Genomic DNA, 18,387 nt, shown 5'->3' with positions numbered 1-18,387 from the left:
GAAGCAGGATAAGCAATCTGACAGCCTGTAACCTGTTGTCCTCTGGTGCTCCAGTTTCAAAGAGCATCTCCAACCTGTACCCAGGCTGTGAAAATGTTAGTGTGCGGAGCCGCAGCATGATGTTTGAGCCGGGCCTGACTAAAGGCGTATTGGAGGTGTTCGTCTCACCATCCCATCATTCTCACTCCTCCACCGATGAGCAGGCCACAAAAGCCATCGACATCCAGCATGCCAACTTAAATAGTAAGTAGAGTCATTCAACTCTACCTCTAAGCCTTTTATCTGAATGTATGGCTGTACTAGTTATTCAATAGCCTTGTTTTATAAATGTCAGTTACTATTTAATATAGAGAAATGCAAGGTCATGCATGTTGGGAAAAAGAACCCGATGTTCAGCTATACAATGGGGGGAACATTGCTAGATGTAAGTACCCTTGAAAGAGACCTGGGTGTGCTGGTGGATACAACAATGAAAGCATCAGCACAATGCGCGACAGCCTCAAAGAAAGCAAACAGAATGCTGGGTATCATCAAGAAGGGTATCACGACCAGGACAAAGGAAGTCATCATGCCACTGTACCGTGCAATGGTGCGCCCGCATCTGGAGTACTGTGTCCAGTATTGGTCGCCGTACCTCAAGAAGGACATAGCATTGCTTGAGGGGGTCCAGAGAAGAGCGACGAAAATGGTAAGAGGTATGGAAAACCTTTCGTATGCCGACAGGCTAGAACAGCTGGGGCTGTTCTCCCTGGAAAAGAGGAGACTTAGAGGAGACATGATACAAACTTTCAAGATCCTGAAAGGCATAGATAAGGTAGACAGGGACAGATTCTTCAGACTGTGAGTAACAACAAGTACAAGGGGGCACTCGGAGAAACTGAAAGGGGATAGGTTTAGAACCAATGCCAGGAAGTTCTTCTTCACCCAGAGAGTGGTGGACACATGGAACGCACTCCCGGAGGTTGTGGTGTGGCAGAAAACACTACAGGGATTCAAAGAAGGTTTGGATAAATTCCTGAAGGAAAAGGGGATTGAAGGATACAGATAGAAGTAAGGGTAGGTTTTTTTTAGGGCAGGGAACACTTGACAGGTCATGGACCTGCTGGGCCGCCGCGGGTGCGGACCGCTGGGTGCGATGGACCTCTGGTCTGATCCCGGTGGAGGCAACTTCTTATGTTCTTATGTTCTATTCTTCAGCAACTGAGTGGAGAGGCCTGTTCCCCTCTAGGCCTCATCCTCCATCCTTGAACTGTGGCTGTGCCCCAAATTTTTAACATACAAAAACCAAATGATTACCATTTGCACGATCTTGCTCTTAACCATTTTTGTAACCTGTTCTAGCTTCCCTTTTCCCTGGTTTCTTCCCCCCTCTAGTCTACAGAAGCACAGCTCACTGAGGGCTAATGTAGAAACATAGGGGGGGGGGACTTAACCCTTCGCCATAGGCCCTCTATTCTCTTCCATGCTTGGCTTTTTAGGGCTCCTGAAATGCATCTGAGTTCACCATCAAAATCCAATTTTCCTTCCCCAGTATTTCCTTCCCCTTCTCTCTTTTGTTTCCTTCTTTCCCATCCATTTCTTTCAATTTTTCACTCTGTGTTTCTGTCCTGCCTGAAGGGGATTCGTTTATTTAAGCATTTATATTTCACCTGTCAAAATTAACATAGTTTGTGTGCCAGCTTTACTTTGGCTATTTGAATGTGGTGGTGGTTTCAGCATTTACTGTTTTCACCAGTCTTACTAGCTGTTTGCAGTTCAGTCTCCAGTCATGGATGGAGATGCATAAAAGGGAACAGTTGGATATACTTAGGATCTCACTGTTGGAGGGAGTTAGATCATGGGAAAAGTGAGGCTTGAACAAAAATGTGGCAGCAGGATGTGGCAATGCAAATGAAGTAAGGACAGGGTAGAGTAACATACTGCACGGTCCATCCAGTCTGCTCAACAAGATGACCTGTTCATCTACTATAGCGCTACCAGACGTACACAGCGCTATACATTAAACACACAAGAGAGAGTCCCTGCTCAAAAAAGCATACAGTCTAATTATGAAAGACATACTGGACAAAAATGGTAAATCAATACATGCTGTTCATGTGGGAAATAAAAAAGAAGCAGAGAGAGAGGAAGAGACTACAGAGGGAATGAGTTGAATATGACATGCTGCACAGGTTCCACTTCATGATTAAACACTGGTACACTCAATCTGTGTCTCTCCCTGCCAGTCTTTAGGCACAGGCCTTAAAAGTCTGCTTGGCACTAGTCCTACTTTCCAACTACTGGAGTTGCCATCGAAGCCCACTCCAGCCTGATTGCTTTTTCCATTTATGGGGCCCAGACCATAGAAACCTACCAAGCATTGGTCTAACTTCCCAACTTCTGAAGCTGCCATCAAAGCTCACTCCAGTTATGAGGTTGTCTTAAGTTCTGCTTTAATTGGATTTCATTCTTTTTCTATAGAATACATCTGAACACATGCTTAGTTTTGTAATAATACTTCTGATTAGATCAAAGATCCTCCATTTTTCTCAAAAAAGCATTAATTTTTTTCTGACGGGATAGAATTTCACATTTCAGATAAGTAAAGCAGGCGATGCATTTGATTTTTTAATTTACATATGTGCCTTCAGTTAATATATTTCCTACAGGCACAAATCGTCCCCGCAAGCAATCTCTTCTGTCCTCGCCCATCCCCGCAAGTAATCTCTTCCATCTCCGCCCGTCCCCATAAACTTCAGAAGTTTAATTATGCTACTGAATTAAAAGCTCTGGTAGAGACCCATTTTCAAATAAGCAAAGACACTTTATTAATTTGGAAATATTAATTGGGAAGAATGCATACTTTGTAAATGGGTCTCTGCCAGTGCCTCTAATGTAAATACTCCAGCTGATAACAACCCTCAAGCTATGTCAGCTGAGGACTTCCTCTGAAGGTGGCCGGGGGTCCCTTTTGCCAAGCTTGGCAGGCAACAGCATCCCTGAGTCAAAGATGTTGGTGCCAGCGACTGCTACGCTTGGTGGATGGAAATTCTGGCTGTCTGTGGAGGAGGTCCTCAGCTAGCTGTGCTTGGAGATCCCCACCAGCCAAAGCAAGGGTCAATAAGTACTTCAGCACTGGAAAAATAAAACCAGAAATGCATTTCCTTTTCTGTTGAACACAATACAAAGACATTTGCTATATACATTTCCCAAAGCAAGCATTTCATTCAATAAATTCCTTTTTTACCTTTGTTTGGGGATTTATTTTTCCATCAAGTTGGTTCCAGTTTCTCTTTTCGTGCTCTCATTTCTTCTGCAAATACTTATTCAAGCAGTTGCTGTCCTTTGATTCCTCCTACCATAGTCCAGCATTTCTCTCTTCCCTCTCTCACACTGTACAGCATCCTCACTCTCTTTTGTCCTGGATCATTCTCTTTTACCCCTCCCCACTCCTGCACAACATTTTTTCCTCTCTCCTCCACCCCCATGTGCAACATGTCTCACTCTCTCTCAATGTCTACCATCTCTCTCCCTTATTCCCTCCCTTGCTGCAAAATGAATGGGAAAGGAGAGAGAGATCCAGGGTGCCTCTCTCCCACCCGCTCTACTATCACATCCAACATTTCTCCCTCTCTCATCCCCTGGCCCTTGGGCAGTATTTTTTCCCCATCCCCACCAGCCCAATGCCCAACATTTCTCCCTCTCTCGTCCCCTGGCCCTTGGGCAGTATCTTTTCCCTATCCTCACCAGCCCCATGCCCAACATTTTTCCTTCTATCACCCCTCTCCAGCACCATGCCGCGTTTCTCCTTTCATTCCCTCCACCATGTCCAACGTTCCTCCCTCTTGCATCCCTTTCTATCTGTCCCACCCTTCTCTCTCCACTACAACAGCCAATATTTTCTCCCCCCCTCCCTTCGCAGGTTTCTGCACTTCTCTCCCTCCCTCCAAACCCATAGCCAAGGCTCTATCACTTCTCCAGGCCCTAGAAAAGGAATCATATGCAAGCCAAGTCAATTCATAAGAAGAGGGAAGAGTAGAATTCAGCCAATGAACATTGCACTTGATATTTTTGTCATTCTAGAGATCCATACATCTTCCATGTGTACATCATGATGCAGACGACAAACTCAGCCTGGCTGTCTGAGATTCAGTGTAATCCTGCAAAATGTAAAAACACAACTTCACTAATTCAAAAAAAGGAAGGTTAATTTTTTTTGCTTTTACTCTGAAGTTCTTCTGACATCAGTGGTCTTCTGACCATGGAAGAAACAGAAAGTTGTGCTTTTGGGCAAAACATGCCTGCAGAACTCTGTAATCCTGAAAATTGCATTAATAATGTTAGCTTAAAGGCACTTGTGAAATCTTTTTTTTTTTTTTTTAATAATGAATAATTTTTTCAACTCTACTGACCATTTTTTAAATGAGGTAATCTTTTGCAGCCACATTTTCTCCAGGCCCTTATTATATCCAACTAGGACATCTAAACCATTTTCTAAAGTTTACAATGAACAAAGCCAGAGTCTAAATGTAGATAGATACAATGTCAGAGACTTTGAGGACAGAAAGCAAGGAAAGAGAGATATGATGATTAGGGTAATTTTATAAATTCCACCTTAAACAATTCTCAAACATGCACCTATTTTATTTATTAGGATTTATATAGTGCCTTTTTGGGAAAAAAATTTCATCCAAGGCAGCATACAGTTGTACTGGAGGACCTAGACCAACTTGCCTGGTATAGGCAGTATGTATATTATATGAATGACAAGATTCTTTTCTATAAGAAAATCGCTTTCCTTCGTTGTAATAAATCCTGCATCTAAAACCAACAAATCTATTTCACTGTTAAGGTCTTTTGTAGGATGTTTTTCCATGAGAAAGTAGTAAGAGCTTTCATATATTTGTCTTTCCATCTCTTAAATGTATTTGTTTCTGTCCAATATGACTATCCAACCCCCCACCTCAGCCTTTAACCGTGGGTTTGATAACTATGTTGGTATTGTGTATGAGGTCGCTGACTGCTTTATGTTCTTCTTTGGTTAGATTATAGAAGGCTTTTTCTTCTTTTTTTTCTAAAATACCAATGTCTCTTTGAACGCATTGTTGGAATGTATCAATCCTTGGACCTATTGGTGTGGGAGGTATCCATTTAGACATCCTTTTTAACAGTAACATATCGGTATTTCCATCATTATGAGAAAAGATGTGTAGCATTTGAAGTTTCCTATTAAATCGAAACAAATCAACTCTTGTCTACAAGGAGTCATATTTAGATGTTGGTACAAATGAAAGACCCTTTTGTAAAACTTGTTTTTCTGAATCTGAGAAATGAGAGGTTGAAAATTGGTATCTCTGAAGATGTGTTCATTAAATTGTCTATTGGTGTGATGGAATTCTTGTTCCTCTTGCTGAATAGAAATTTCTTGTCTTGTAAAATTGCCATACTTTCTCTATAAATCTTCTGTTTGATCAGTTTTTCATTCTGCTAATGGACTTGACAATGGAGAAGTGAAAAGCTCACCTGATTCACTTCTTATTCTTTTTCATCCTTCATGTCTATTGGAGATTTTAATGGAATTGACCCTCTCGTCATTTGAAACATCATTGGACGTTTTTATTGGTTATATTGTAAAGGTTTTATTCTTAGCTGCAGTTTTGGGTTTAATCCATGGATAAATATTACCTCTTTTATAATCTGTTTCTCGTTGCATTTTAATATTTGTCTTTATCTCGTTCTTAAAATTATCTTACACCTTCGTTTATGGTTTCAAAGTTAGTATCTTCTTGTCTTAAACTTTTTCTCTTCTATTTCAGTTTTTAATTTATCATTATGTTTTTTGAAGTTTCAGTTATCAACATCATTAGATCAGGTGAACATTTATTTAATATTGAGCACCAATCGTGAAAGAACTCTGCATCATCCAAAGAGAGACATGGTTCCTTCATGATGTGTAAGCCCCTAGGAATCTTTTTAGTTCTACTATTTCAGTTTTATTTTTCAGTGCATGACTTTACATACACGTCATCCAAAGCATAGCTTTTTGTTTATAAATTTATTGGCTGCATTTTCCGTCCATCACGGTGGTCACCATCACTACAAAAGTCCATTGACAAGAGCTTTCTGTTTGCAAAATATCATTGGATAAAAAAAAGATCGGGTGATGTAACGTCAACTGTCACTATTTAAATGCTCCGTTACGTTTACTTTGGTTTCATTTTTGTTTTTGCGCATTCAGCAGCAGTCACATATAGATCACAAGAGAGTATATGGTAAGTCTTGTAAAGAGTTTCTTATTTCTGTATAGCATGATTTTTTTAGTTTTGCCGCAACTATATTTTGGCCATTTTGAAAATTAGTATTAATGTGCCTAAAAAGGACTATAGTCAATAAATTAGATGATATTCACTTTTTCCCGTAAAATAACAAATTATATTTTAAGGTCAAGTAGCATATTAAAAATGTATAAATATATTAAATATTAAAAATTTATAAATGTTACTTTCAATTAATGTAGTATCAAAATAACTTTGTGAAATTGACCCACAAAATCAGAACTGATGTACGCCATAATTTTCAAAAGTAGAGGAATGATGATTCTCAATGTTGGTAGACACTGACCCAGTTCCAATTTGCTTTCCACATTTCGTTCTTATTTCCTTACAAATTGCAAGTTATTATAAGTTGGTTGCTTACAAGTTTGTTTTATAGATGCAGAACATTTTTGGTTTTAACAGTTCATGTTTGGCTTCAATAACAAATCAGTACCTTTACTTGAGAAGTAGCTGATAAATGTTAATGAGCGGTCGAGGGAGTTTATGTCAGCATTCTCACATGTTTAACAAAAGTACGCATGGCGATTTGACTTGCATTCTCATTGTTTTAATTCAATATTTCTTTTTTTTTTTTTTTTGCAAAAGTCATTTTATTTAAACTTTCCCAAAGAAATACAAAAAGAAAATATAGTAATCACAAGTAAATGTCTAAAACAAGCACAACAAAAATGCAAGTATTACAGACAAACAGTATACATGACAAAACTCCAATACTTCATTTTGATTTCACTCTTGTCTCCTCTACTCATATTAGATTATATAATATAAGCAATAATATATACATTTGTAAAATTAAGTAGTACATCAGCTTATTTTCAATAACTGTTCATTTTCATTCATAATTTGCAGCTTTCTTATGATTTTTAATATCCAGAACATTGTTGAAAAGGTATGCAATGAATACATAGATATACACATTTTTTATTCTTCATCTTTTCTTTTTCTTCCTTTTTTTCTTCTTTCTCTTCCTTTTCCCATTTTTCCATTCGTTTCCCTTCACTTTCCGCTTTCCTTTCCCCCCCTTCCCTGACACACACCCTCTTCCCCCATCCTTCAACCCCACCTCCCCTTTAAATCTTTTTTTTTCTTTTTTCTTCTCTTTCCCTTTTCTTCTTTTACTTTTCTTCTTTCCTTTTTTCTTTTTTCTCCTCTTCTTTTTCCCCTCTTTTCTATCCTTTCCTCCCTTTTCTATCTTTTTTCCTTTTTTCTTCTTTTTTTCTATATTAGCGTATTTTCACGTAGATAACGCGCACCCGGGTATAGCGCGCGGAAAACACAACATTATGTACAGAAATTTTTGTATACCGCGAACACCCGTATACCGCGCATGCTGCCCGACTCTCCAGTCGCCCGCCCCGACTCTTCTTTCGCCCGCCCCGACTCTTCTTTCGCCCGCCCCGACTCTCCTCTCCCCCTTGAAGTCCTGTCCCCACCCTGAAAGCCTGATGCCCCCCCCGACGTCCGATTCATCTCCCCCCCCCCCGCAGGACCGCTCGCACCCCCACCCCGAAGGACCGCTCGCACGCAACCCCACCCTGAAGGACCGCTTGCACGCACCCCCACCCTGAAGGACCGCTCGCACCCCCACAGCCTCCCGAACCCCCCCCCCCAATCATGTAGATGCTCCTACCGGTGTCCTGCTGCTTCCCCTCTTGCCCCGCCGACTCCCCGACATGATCGGGGCAAGAGGGAGCTCAAGCCCTCTTGCCCCAGCCAACCGCGGCACCCCCGACACGATCGGGGCAAAAGGGAGCCCAAGCCCTCTTGCCCCGCCGACTCCCCAACTCCCCGACAATATCGGGCCAGGAGGGAGCCCAAGTCCTCCTGGCCCTGGCGACCCCTCCCCCCCCGCTAGTTGTTCGGGCCAGGAGGGAGCCCAAACCCTCCTGACCACGGCGACCCCCTACCCCCACCCCGCACTACATTACGGGCAGGAGGGATCCCAGGCCCTCCTGCCCTCGACGCAAACCCCCCTCCCCCCAACGACCGCCCCCCCCCCAAGAACCTCCGACCGCCCCCCCCCCCCCAGCCGACCCGCGACCCCCCCTGGCCGACCCCCACGACACCCCCAACCCCCTTCCCCGTACCTTTCTGTAGTTGGCCGGACAGACGGGAGCCAAACCCGCCTGTCCGGCAGGCAGCCAACGACGGAATGAGGTAGGATTGGCCCATCCGTCCCAAAGCTCCGCCTACTGGTGGGGACTAAGGCGCCTGGGCCAATCAGAATAGGCCCGGGAGCCTTAGGTCCCTCCTGGGGGCGGGGCCTGAGGCACATGGTCGGGTAGGGCCCATGTGCCTCAGGCCCCGCCCCCAGGAGGGACCTAAGGCTCCCGGGCCTATTCTGATTGGCCCAGGCGCCTTAGGCCCCACCAGTAGCCGGAGCTTTGGGACGGATGGGCCAATCCAGCCTCATTCCGTCGTTGGCTGCCTGCCGGACAGGCGGTTTTGGCTCCCGTCTGTCCGGCCAACTACAGAAAGGTACGGGGAAGGGGGGTGGGGGTGTCGTGGGGGTCGGCCAGGGGGGTCGCGGGTCGGCTGGGGGGGCGGTCGGAGGTTCTTGGGTGGGGCGGTCGTTGGGGGGAGGGGGGTTTGCGTCGAGGGCAGGAGGGCCTGGGATCCCTCCTGCCCGTAATGTAGTGCGGGGTGGGGGTAGGGGGTCGCCGTGGCCAGGAGGGTTTGGGCTCCCTCCTGGCCCGAACAACTAGCGGGGGGGGGGGGTCACCAGGGCCAGGAGGACTTGGGCTCCCTCCTGGCCCGATATTGTCGGGGAGTTGGGGAATCGGCGGGGCAAGAGGGCTTGGGCTCCTTTTTGCCCCGATCGTGTCGGGGAGTCGGAGGGGCAAGAGGGCTTGAGCTCCTTCTTGCCTCGATCGTGTCGGAGGTGCCGCGGTTGGCTAGGGCAAGAGGGCTTGAGCTCCCTCTTGCCCCGATCGTGTCGGGGAGTCGGAGGGGCAAGAGGGCTTGAGCTCCCTCTTGCCTCGATCGTGTCGGAGGTGCCGCGGTTGGCTAGGGCAAGAGGGCTTGAGCTCCCTCTTGCCCCGATCGTGTCGGGGAGTCGGCGGTCCTTCGAGGTGGGGGTGCGGGTGCGTGCGAACGGTCCTGCGGGGGGTGAATCGGACGTCGGGGGGGGGAACTATGTAAAAAAAAATTTGTACAACGCGCTCACGCGTATACCGCGCAAGGGTATGCACGGTTTGTAAAAACACGTATAACGCGCGCGTTATATGCGTGAAAATACGGTAACTTTATTGCTTCATTCTTTCATTTCTCTGATCTTTTATTTTAAAATCTTTTTAAATGTTTTTTTCAGGCAATAATAAGTTCATAATCTTTCATTTTCTTTCACACGAATACCATACAGGTATGTTTGGTCTGTGACTTCATTAGATTTGATATGTGTTTTTAGATCACCCAAAATATTTATATACTTATAACCTAATATCTTTTAAAAGCAATCTTTATTAACTATAAAATCATTTTTTTACATAAGCTTACAAAATTTATTTTATGGTCTTATATATGGTCTTATTATATTATATAATCTAATATGAGTCTTAATTTAAAACTTTTTTTTTATAAAAACACGTATATACAGAGAGACACATATGTTTAATTAATACATCTGATACATTTAATCAAGTAAATCAATAACATAATTCGCTTGTTTTTGGTAACAGTAAATATTCAAAGTGAAGTAGACTTCCTTTCCAATATTGAAACTTTATATATATTTGGTACATATTTATTATTTACTTGGCAGTTTTATATTTTTGTAAGATTTTATGTCCGGTATTTTTATATGTACTTCTATATTTGTAATCCTTGAAGATATCTTTATGCATTATTTTCATTTCATTTTTATCTCCTTGCATAATTATTATTATTAAAAATGTCTTTATTATTATTTTCATTTTATTCATTTAAAAGTTTTAAATTGCTTATTTTATGTAACAATATTGATGTTTTTATTATATTTATTTAAAATTTTGTAGTTGTTTATTTTAAGTATTGCCGTTGATGTTCTTGATTACACTAGTTTGTTCCTTATATTCTGTAGACTCTTGAGGCAGGCCACAGAGCTGAAACACGTATGTGTGAAGTTTAATAACATAAAATAAAGAAACTGAGCACCCATGTTTGCCTTCGCTGTTTTTCTTGCCTTTCTACCTTGAGCAGGTAGCATCTTCTGTTTGCCTATGCTATCATAAGACTCTGCATTTGAAGGTTTTTCTCTTAAGTACTTGTGTGTGTCCTACCCAGAAAATGCTAGACTACTGCAACTAAAACTAATGCTAGACTTCAACTCCCTATTCAATAGAATCACCACAAGAAATCTAAAACGCCTCCAAAAAGTTCAGAACTCAGCTATTCGCCTCTTATACAACCTCAGTTTCCGTGACTTCAGCGCTTCACGCAGCCCACTGGTTACCAATAAAAAAGCAGTGCATTTTCAAGGCCCTAGTGATGGCCCACAAGAGATTACACCACAAAATCCAGCCTACATTGCATCCAAGATACAGCCATATATCCCTAACTGCCCCCTCCGCTCCGAAGCAGAGCTAAGACTCGGCATTCCTGCGGGGAGATCCCTCCAGATGAACCCTGCTCACAAACGCTCCTACAGCCACTTCCTCCCCCGGTTGTGCAACAAGCTGTCCACACAGATAAGGTCACTGGATTCCCTAATGACCTTCCGAAGATCAGTGAAAACTTTCCTCTTCTGCCAAGACTCTAGAATAAGATCTATGTTTATCTAACTGTATCCCTCTCCTTGTCATGATTGTCTGTCCTGAAACTGATTGTGAATGTCAATCTGTAACCCGTTCTGAACTCCTGGGAGAATGGGACATAAATCGAAATAAATAAATAAGTCTCTGATTCTATAAGCCAATTTCCACGCAGAAGTTAATTTTTTTAATTGGCATATTTGAAAATGCTGGTAAAAGTCAATTTTTTTAAAAAAATGGAATAATTAATTTAAGTTATGTGCAAAAATCGGTGCAGCACCTACCCAAAATGTGGGCTTGGTTAGGGGTGGAGTTTGGACATCAGTAGGTATCTGTTAGACCCCAGTAAATTAGACCAGGAAAACTTTGGCCTAATGTAACAGAGCCTAACATTCTGATGCATACCGATGCCTAAGTCAAGTTAGGCACCTTAATTTGATTGAAATGTGGTAAGTGCTGTTTATAGAATCAGGTCCAATATCTTTTTATTAGTTTTTGGTTTTTTTAATAAGAGAATCTTTAGTCTTTAAGAAGTATTGTTGCAGAGACTGATTATTTTTTCTTTTCTTTCTTAGGTGTGGGTGATTTCAGTGTTTGGGAGTTCTCTGGAAATCCTGCTTATTTCTGCTCTTACGATTACTTTGCTGCAAACGATCCCTCTGCAATTCATGTCGTGGTGTTCAGTCTGGAAGAGCCATATGAAATCCAGTTAAACCAAGTGATATTTTGGCTAAACTTCCTGAAGTCACTGGTTCCAGCTGAGGAGTCCATAGGTAAGGGTACATTTTGTATATTATGAAGGTGGGAGGTTCTCCAGCCAGAGCAAAGCCAACATTATCCAAGAAAGTCAGTGTCACTTGTGCTGTGCCAGAAGGAGATTTTCTGTGTGTGGCCTTCCCCTACTGTGTGAAAGATATTTATGTGTATTCTGAAGTTGGTCCCTAAATCTCTTTACACTTCCCCCCCCATTCTATAACTTGATACCAACATTTACATACCAATTGTGCACTCAAATTTATTGAATAGTGGCATGCAAACAAGGGCTTCAGCACTGTTTTATAAATAATAATAATAATAACTTTATTCTTCTATACCGCCATAATCTTGCGACTTCTAGGCGGTTTACATTCAAGAGAGCTGGACATTCAGCGAGTTACAATATGCAGATAGTCAGAGGAAAATACAGAGTACAGGAATTTTAAGAAAGCGAAAAGATAAAATATACACTTTGCTAAGAAATTTCCAAAGGACCTGTTTGGAAAAGGTCATGAATTACAAACATACAGCGAAAATTACAATATACAGTTTGTTAAGAATTTTCAGAGAGGACCTGTTAGGAAAAGATCGAGGAATTACAAAAAAATACAGCGAAAATTACAATATACAGTTTGTTAGGAATTTTTAGAAGGGACATATTAGATGAAAGGTCCCGAATTACAAAATACAGTTTGATTAGAAATTCAGAGGGGGCCTATTGGGAAAAACGAAACAAGAAAAAAGTGTTCGGGAAAGGTTTTTGTTTAGGTGATATATCTATCTATAAATGGTGTGCACTGTAGGTGCCAGCTCTGTGGGTGCTCGAGCATCCCCAATATTGAGCAAGCTCCATTTTTCTGATGAGGGAGCTCATTTATAGTGTGTTTAGCACCCCCTATCATTATGAAAAGTTAGCTCTATGGTGTGCACAACACATTTAAGGGCCTTTCTACTAAAGCTTAGCATGAACTAAATTCTAAGAAGCCTGTAGGCATATGGGAGGGATTTGAATAAGTGGTGCCAAATGACTTAGCATTAAGGCCAGGATTCTGTATAGTACACCAATGAGAGGTTTCCTATAAGGAACGGGCCTGCACCCGCCTAAATAAACCCAATTATGTACCTGACATCCATGTAACAGACGCTGGTTACAGAACCGGGTTAGTATAGACGTGACTGCTACATTTATCACAGCAAGGGATCTCCCTACTGCTATATAGGTATAGCGGCCGTGGCCGCCTGTCTTCCCTCCCCCGGACAATCGCCAACAGGAGGGTGCCCAACCATTCACACCGGAAGTAGACTCCCCACCCCCCATCACCTGCAGGAGGGTGCCCAACCCCTCCGGACCTCCCCACTAACACCCCCCCCCCCCCACTAACCTTTCAACGTTGGCCTTTCCAACCCATTCCCCGATAAGCCTGAAATGAGGCGGGCCCGCCTTTTTCTGGCCCATCTCCGATAAGCCCTTCGGTAGGAAGACCCAGCCAGCCAACATTGAAAGGTTAGTGGGGGGGTGTTAGCGGGGGGCTCCGGAGGGGGGTCGTCTTCTGGCAGGAGGGATTGGGCAACCTCCTGCCAGCGATCGGGGGGGTCTTCTTCCAGCAGGAGGGATTGGGCAACCTCCTGCCGGCGATCAGGGGGTTGGGCGGCCTTCTGGCAGGAGGGGTTAGGCACCCTCCTGTCGGCGATTGTGGGGTTGAAAATAGGCGGTCGCAGCCGCTATACCTATCGCGGCAGGTAGATCCCTTGCCACGATAAGTATAGCGGCCGCGTCTACTTATAATGTAAGCCAGTATTTTGCTGGCCTACATTGTAAGCATCTCCCGCTCTACTAGGGAGACGCGTAGGGCCACCTAGGTTCGACTAAGGCTACCAACTAGCCTTAGGCGGTCTTGTGGGCCTCCCTAGTCTCCCAGAGACGCCTTCAGTATAGGTGACCTGCCTGGGGAGCTTTTTTTTTTTTTTAAACGTGCGTCCCGATTGGCTGATTAGACAGCTGTAGGACGCCTACAATTGGGACGCACTTTGCAGAATCTGGGCCTAAGCGCTTATATGGTGTACCTTATTATATAGAATAAAGTATAGCATGGATCCTGCGCTGGATTTATACCTGCTAAAACCTGGCGTAAATGCTGGTTAGACAACATTCTATAACTCCACCTGACTTGTTGTAATGCCCCTGATATGCCCATGGCCACTCCCTCTTTCAGACACATGCCATGAGAGTTAGGCACCCTGCCTTATAGAATAGCATGCATCCATACGCACATGTGTATTTTAATGAGTGCTAATTAACATCAATAATTGGTAATTGAGCTCTGAAACAGCAATAATTCAGCACTATCATCCAATTTATTGGCACACGCATCTCAGAAACACACCCAAAATTGAGCGCACAGATTTGGGCACCATAAATAGAATCCAGGGTATGATGGGTTTCTGAGCATTTAGCTGCAAGCACACCTGACAAATCACAGTGACTTCCTAGTATATATTTAGTGGATCACTTAAAAACAATTATTTTACTAGGTTTTAATGTCAAGAGGAACAGTTTCTTTGGTGCAGATCACTATAATTAATGAAGCACTGAGTGAAATATAAAAAAAAAAAATACCAACCCTGAAAAAGCAAACCTGTTTGAGTGAAATAGTGGCCACATTGGGTATACAGGTTTGTTTGTTTGTTTGATAAACCACCCTCTCACAATTCAGGAAATACAGTATAGGCAGTGTCCAATATATAAAAAACAAATTAGGAAATGAAAGGAATGCCATAAATTAATAGAAAAGATCCTCCCAAAGCCTACCAAAGAGATCCCAGAATAAATAAAAACATGTACAGTTTAATAAACTAACAAGATTTTCAATCACACAAAACCTCAACCCTCTTTTTGATCTGTGCCATAGACTTGATAAAATAACCATACCTTCAACTTCTTATCTCAGATATTGATGCAAAGAGTTCCAAATCGCAGGAGCTGCATAAAAATAAATTCACCCTTTCGAGTACTTTCCAATTGGGAGTATTTAAATTCAGCAACCTTTTAAGAGACGTCTGGCTAGAGCATAGTTCATGAACGGGGGTATACAACCGTAATAATTTAGTAAGTGACCGGTAATCTCAAATGTAAAACTTTAAATACAAAATCACTCCATTAGTAATGTTCATGCATCAAAGCAATAATAAACCAGCGAAAGAAAAAGCCTTAAGAGTGTTAGAGGTGTGAACCCACACTCAGCCACCCTTACATCATCGGCAGAAAAAACTTTCGCACAAAGGTTAAATAAGCCTTAAGGTAAGAAACAGTTGAGAAAAAGACCACTGAACAGATAGCTAGTTCTTCTGGTTGGTCCTGAAGCAGTAGCAACTTTGCCACAAAACGATCGTCAGCCCTTATCACTGCTATCTATATTAAAACAGCTTGTGTCAATTTGGTAGTAGAATTGCTTACCTCAAGGCTTATTTAACCTTTGTGCGAAAGTTGTTTTTTTTTCTGCCGATGATAAGAACATAAGAAATGCCTCTGCTGGGTCAGACCCGAGGTCCATCGTGCCCAGCAGTCCGCTCACACGGTGGCCCAACAGGTCCAGGACCTGTGCAGTAATCTTCTATCTATACCCCTCTATCCCCTTTTCCAGTAGGAATTTGTCCAATCCTTTCTTGAACCCCAGTACCGTACTCTGCCCTATTACGTCCTCTGGAAGCGCATTCCAGGTGTCCACCACACGTTGGGTAAAGAAGAACTTCCTAGCATTTGTTTTGAATCTGTCTCCTATCAACTTTTCCGAATGCCCTCTTTTTCCTTTATTATTAGAAAGTTTGAAGAATCTGTCCCTCTTTACTCTCTCTTTGCCCTTCATGATCCTATAAGTCTCTATCATATCTCCTCTAAGTCTCCTCTTCTCCAGGGAAAAGAGACCCAGCTTCTCCAATCTCTCAGAATATGACAGTTTTCCATACCTTTTATCAGACGTGTCGCTCTCCTCTGAATCCTCTCGACTAACGCCATATCCTTCTTAAGGTACTGCGACCAATATTGGACGCGGTACTCCAAATGCGGACGCACCATCGCCCGATACAACGGCAGGATAACTTCTTTCGTTCTGGCTGTAATACCCTTTTTGATCATACCAAGCATTCTATTCGCTCTCTTAGCGGCCGCTGCACACTGTGCCGACAGCTTCATTGTCATGTCCACCATTACCCCCAAGTCCCTTTCCTGGGTACTCTTATTCAATAACATCCCTCCCATTGTATAGTTGTACCTCGAGTTTCTGCTCCCCACATGTAATACTTTACATTTCTCAATGTTGAACTTCATTTGCCATCTCGCCGCCCATTCCTCTAGTTTGTTCAAGTCTCTTTGCAATTCTTCGCAGTCCTCTGTAGTCCGAGCTCCATTAAATAGTTTGGTGTCGTCCGCAAATTTTATTATCTCGCACTTCATCCCTGTTTCTAGATCATTTATGAAGATATTAAATAGCAGCGGCCCGAGCACCAAGCCCTGCGGGACACCACTCGTGACCCTCCTCCAGTCGGAGTAGGGTCACGAGTGGTGGCTGAATGTGGGTTCACACCTCCAACGCTCTGAGCCTTTTTCTTTCACTGGTTCATTATTGCTTTGAACCATACTAATGGAGTGAGTTTGATTTTGGATTTGGATTATTTTCCCTCCATCCCCTGTTGTTTGTATTATTTGTAAACTTTTAATACAGTCACTATAGGGGGCGTGGCTTGGACACGCATGAAGAAAGTCGTGTAATTGAAGAGCTCCATTAAAAAGACCTTGAAAGATTAAATAAATTGAATGAAAACGGAAGAAATATTAAAATTTCACTGGTCCTATGAATAATAAAGAAGAAAAAAGGATGGCAACTGGTAAACAGAATAAAAACGACTTCGCTGTATCAGGAAGTAGCAAAAGGGCAAAACCGGAGCAGGAGAGCAGTTTAAAACTGACAGACACAGAAGTTATGAAAGAGTTAAAAGAAATTAAAGAAATGCTTTCTATTATTACTAAAAAAGTTACCGATTTAACAGAAGAGGTTTCAAATATAAATAAGAAGATGGATGTGCTTGAATTGAAATCTAACAACTTAGAAGAAAGAATGCTGACAGTTGAAGAGGAAATCTGTTATAGCCAAGCAGACAGGAAAAAAATTGAAATACTTATTAAAGACCTGGAAGATTTTTCGAATCGTGAACGAAGAAGTAACATCCGTCTGATTGGCTTGCCGGAAGGAGCAGAATTAGGAAATCCTGTCACCTTCATTGAAAAATTACTTCCCAAGCTACTTCCTTTGCAAACGAAATTTCCCATAGAAATAGAAAGAGCACATAGAGTGCCTTTAAAAAGAACAGTAAACCAGCAAGGACCAAGACCTTTTATTTTTAAACTATTGCGACACCAACAGGCCATAGAAATATTACAACTGGCCAAGAAAAATAAAGGTTTGAAATATCAGGATGCTTTTATACATCTAGTGCCGGATTTCGCAAAAAATACAGCTGTAAAAAGAAAGAAATTATTGGATTTAAGACCAAAGCTGAGAGAATTAGGAGCGAAGTTTGGATTGGTATACCCTGCTACTATGAAAGTGACAATTGGAAACAAAACTTTATCTTTCAATGATCCAGAGAAATTAGAAAAATTTATTCAAAACCAGGAAGTACCAATGTCTTCTTAAATTGTTTATCATATTTTAGTTCCTATATATAGATAACTGAATATAGTTAAATAACTAATTTGATAAAAAGGTATTTTAAATTGATTTGGAAAAACTATATAGAATGTAATATATTCAAATCAATTCAAATATTCTACACTAACGATATTCAAAAATGGAATTCAAATGAAATCAAAATTCTAAAAAAAAAAAAAAAAAAAAAAACTTCTATTAAGGGAATAAGTGAATGTTTTAAACATGAACTAAGTTTATTAAAGGAAGATATGAATGTATTAAAGGAAAATATAATATAATATTAAAGAATGAATTTATAAGGAAAGATGTTTAGGAACATTCAATATTAATTAATAATTTTCAGATAAATGATTTTCATTTTTAGAAAAATAGAAAATATTTGAAAGACTACTTTATAATTTTATAATTTTAATTAATTTAATACAATATAAAGTAAAGATCTTTCTCCATGGAGGGATGCGCAGTGAGGGTGCATCTCGAACATATATAACACTAGATACAGAGGAGAGAATAAAGACTCAGATTCCCAGATGTCAAAGCGAGGGAACTACATGTGATGGACAGAGCAGACACCGGAACTATAAAGAAAGACTTTTGTATAACCGTTGAACTTATGGACAGATCTTGTTGTTACATCGTATTGATCATATAAAGAGAAGAACTACATACATTGGAAAAAGAAGAAAAGAAGAGAAAATGAAAATTCAAAACGGAATAGAAAACTACAATCAAGAATAAAGATGGACTGAGATATACTTGAAGGAAATGAGTTTGTATTGAAATTATTCTCTCTTCTGGATTCAACTAACATAAAAGTAAAAGAAATATATATGTGAAATCGAGATGTGCTTTTACGGTGGGTTCCTCCATAGGAGGGGAATTTTT

General features: G+C 41.7%; 1 protein-coding gene across 1 annotated transcript in view; it reads left to right on the top strand.

Moving 5' to 3' along the window:
• Positions 1-18,387, top strand: part of DAPK1 (death associated protein kinase 1) — a 312,064-nt gene that overhangs the window by 237,799 nt on the left and 55,878 nt on the right. The window contains exons 22-23 of the mRNA XM_033927667.1: positions 55-243; positions 11,617-11,814. Of these exons, the coding sequence (XP_033783558.1) occupies positions 55-243; positions 11,617-11,814 (387 nt within the window). The remainder of the gene's footprint in view (positions 1-54; positions 244-11,616; positions 11,815-18,387) is intronic.

Source organism: Geotrypetes seraphini, chromosome 1 (genome assembly GCF_902459505.1).
Source record: "Geotrypetes seraphini chromosome 1, aGeoSer1.1, whole genome shotgun sequence".
In the NCBI taxonomy this organism is placed as follows: domain Eukaryota; kingdom Metazoa; phylum Chordata; class Amphibia; order Gymnophiona; family Dermophiidae; genus Geotrypetes; species Geotrypetes seraphini.
Note: the sequence above shows the minus strand (reverse complement) of the source record. Positions and strands in the feature narration are given on the sequence as shown.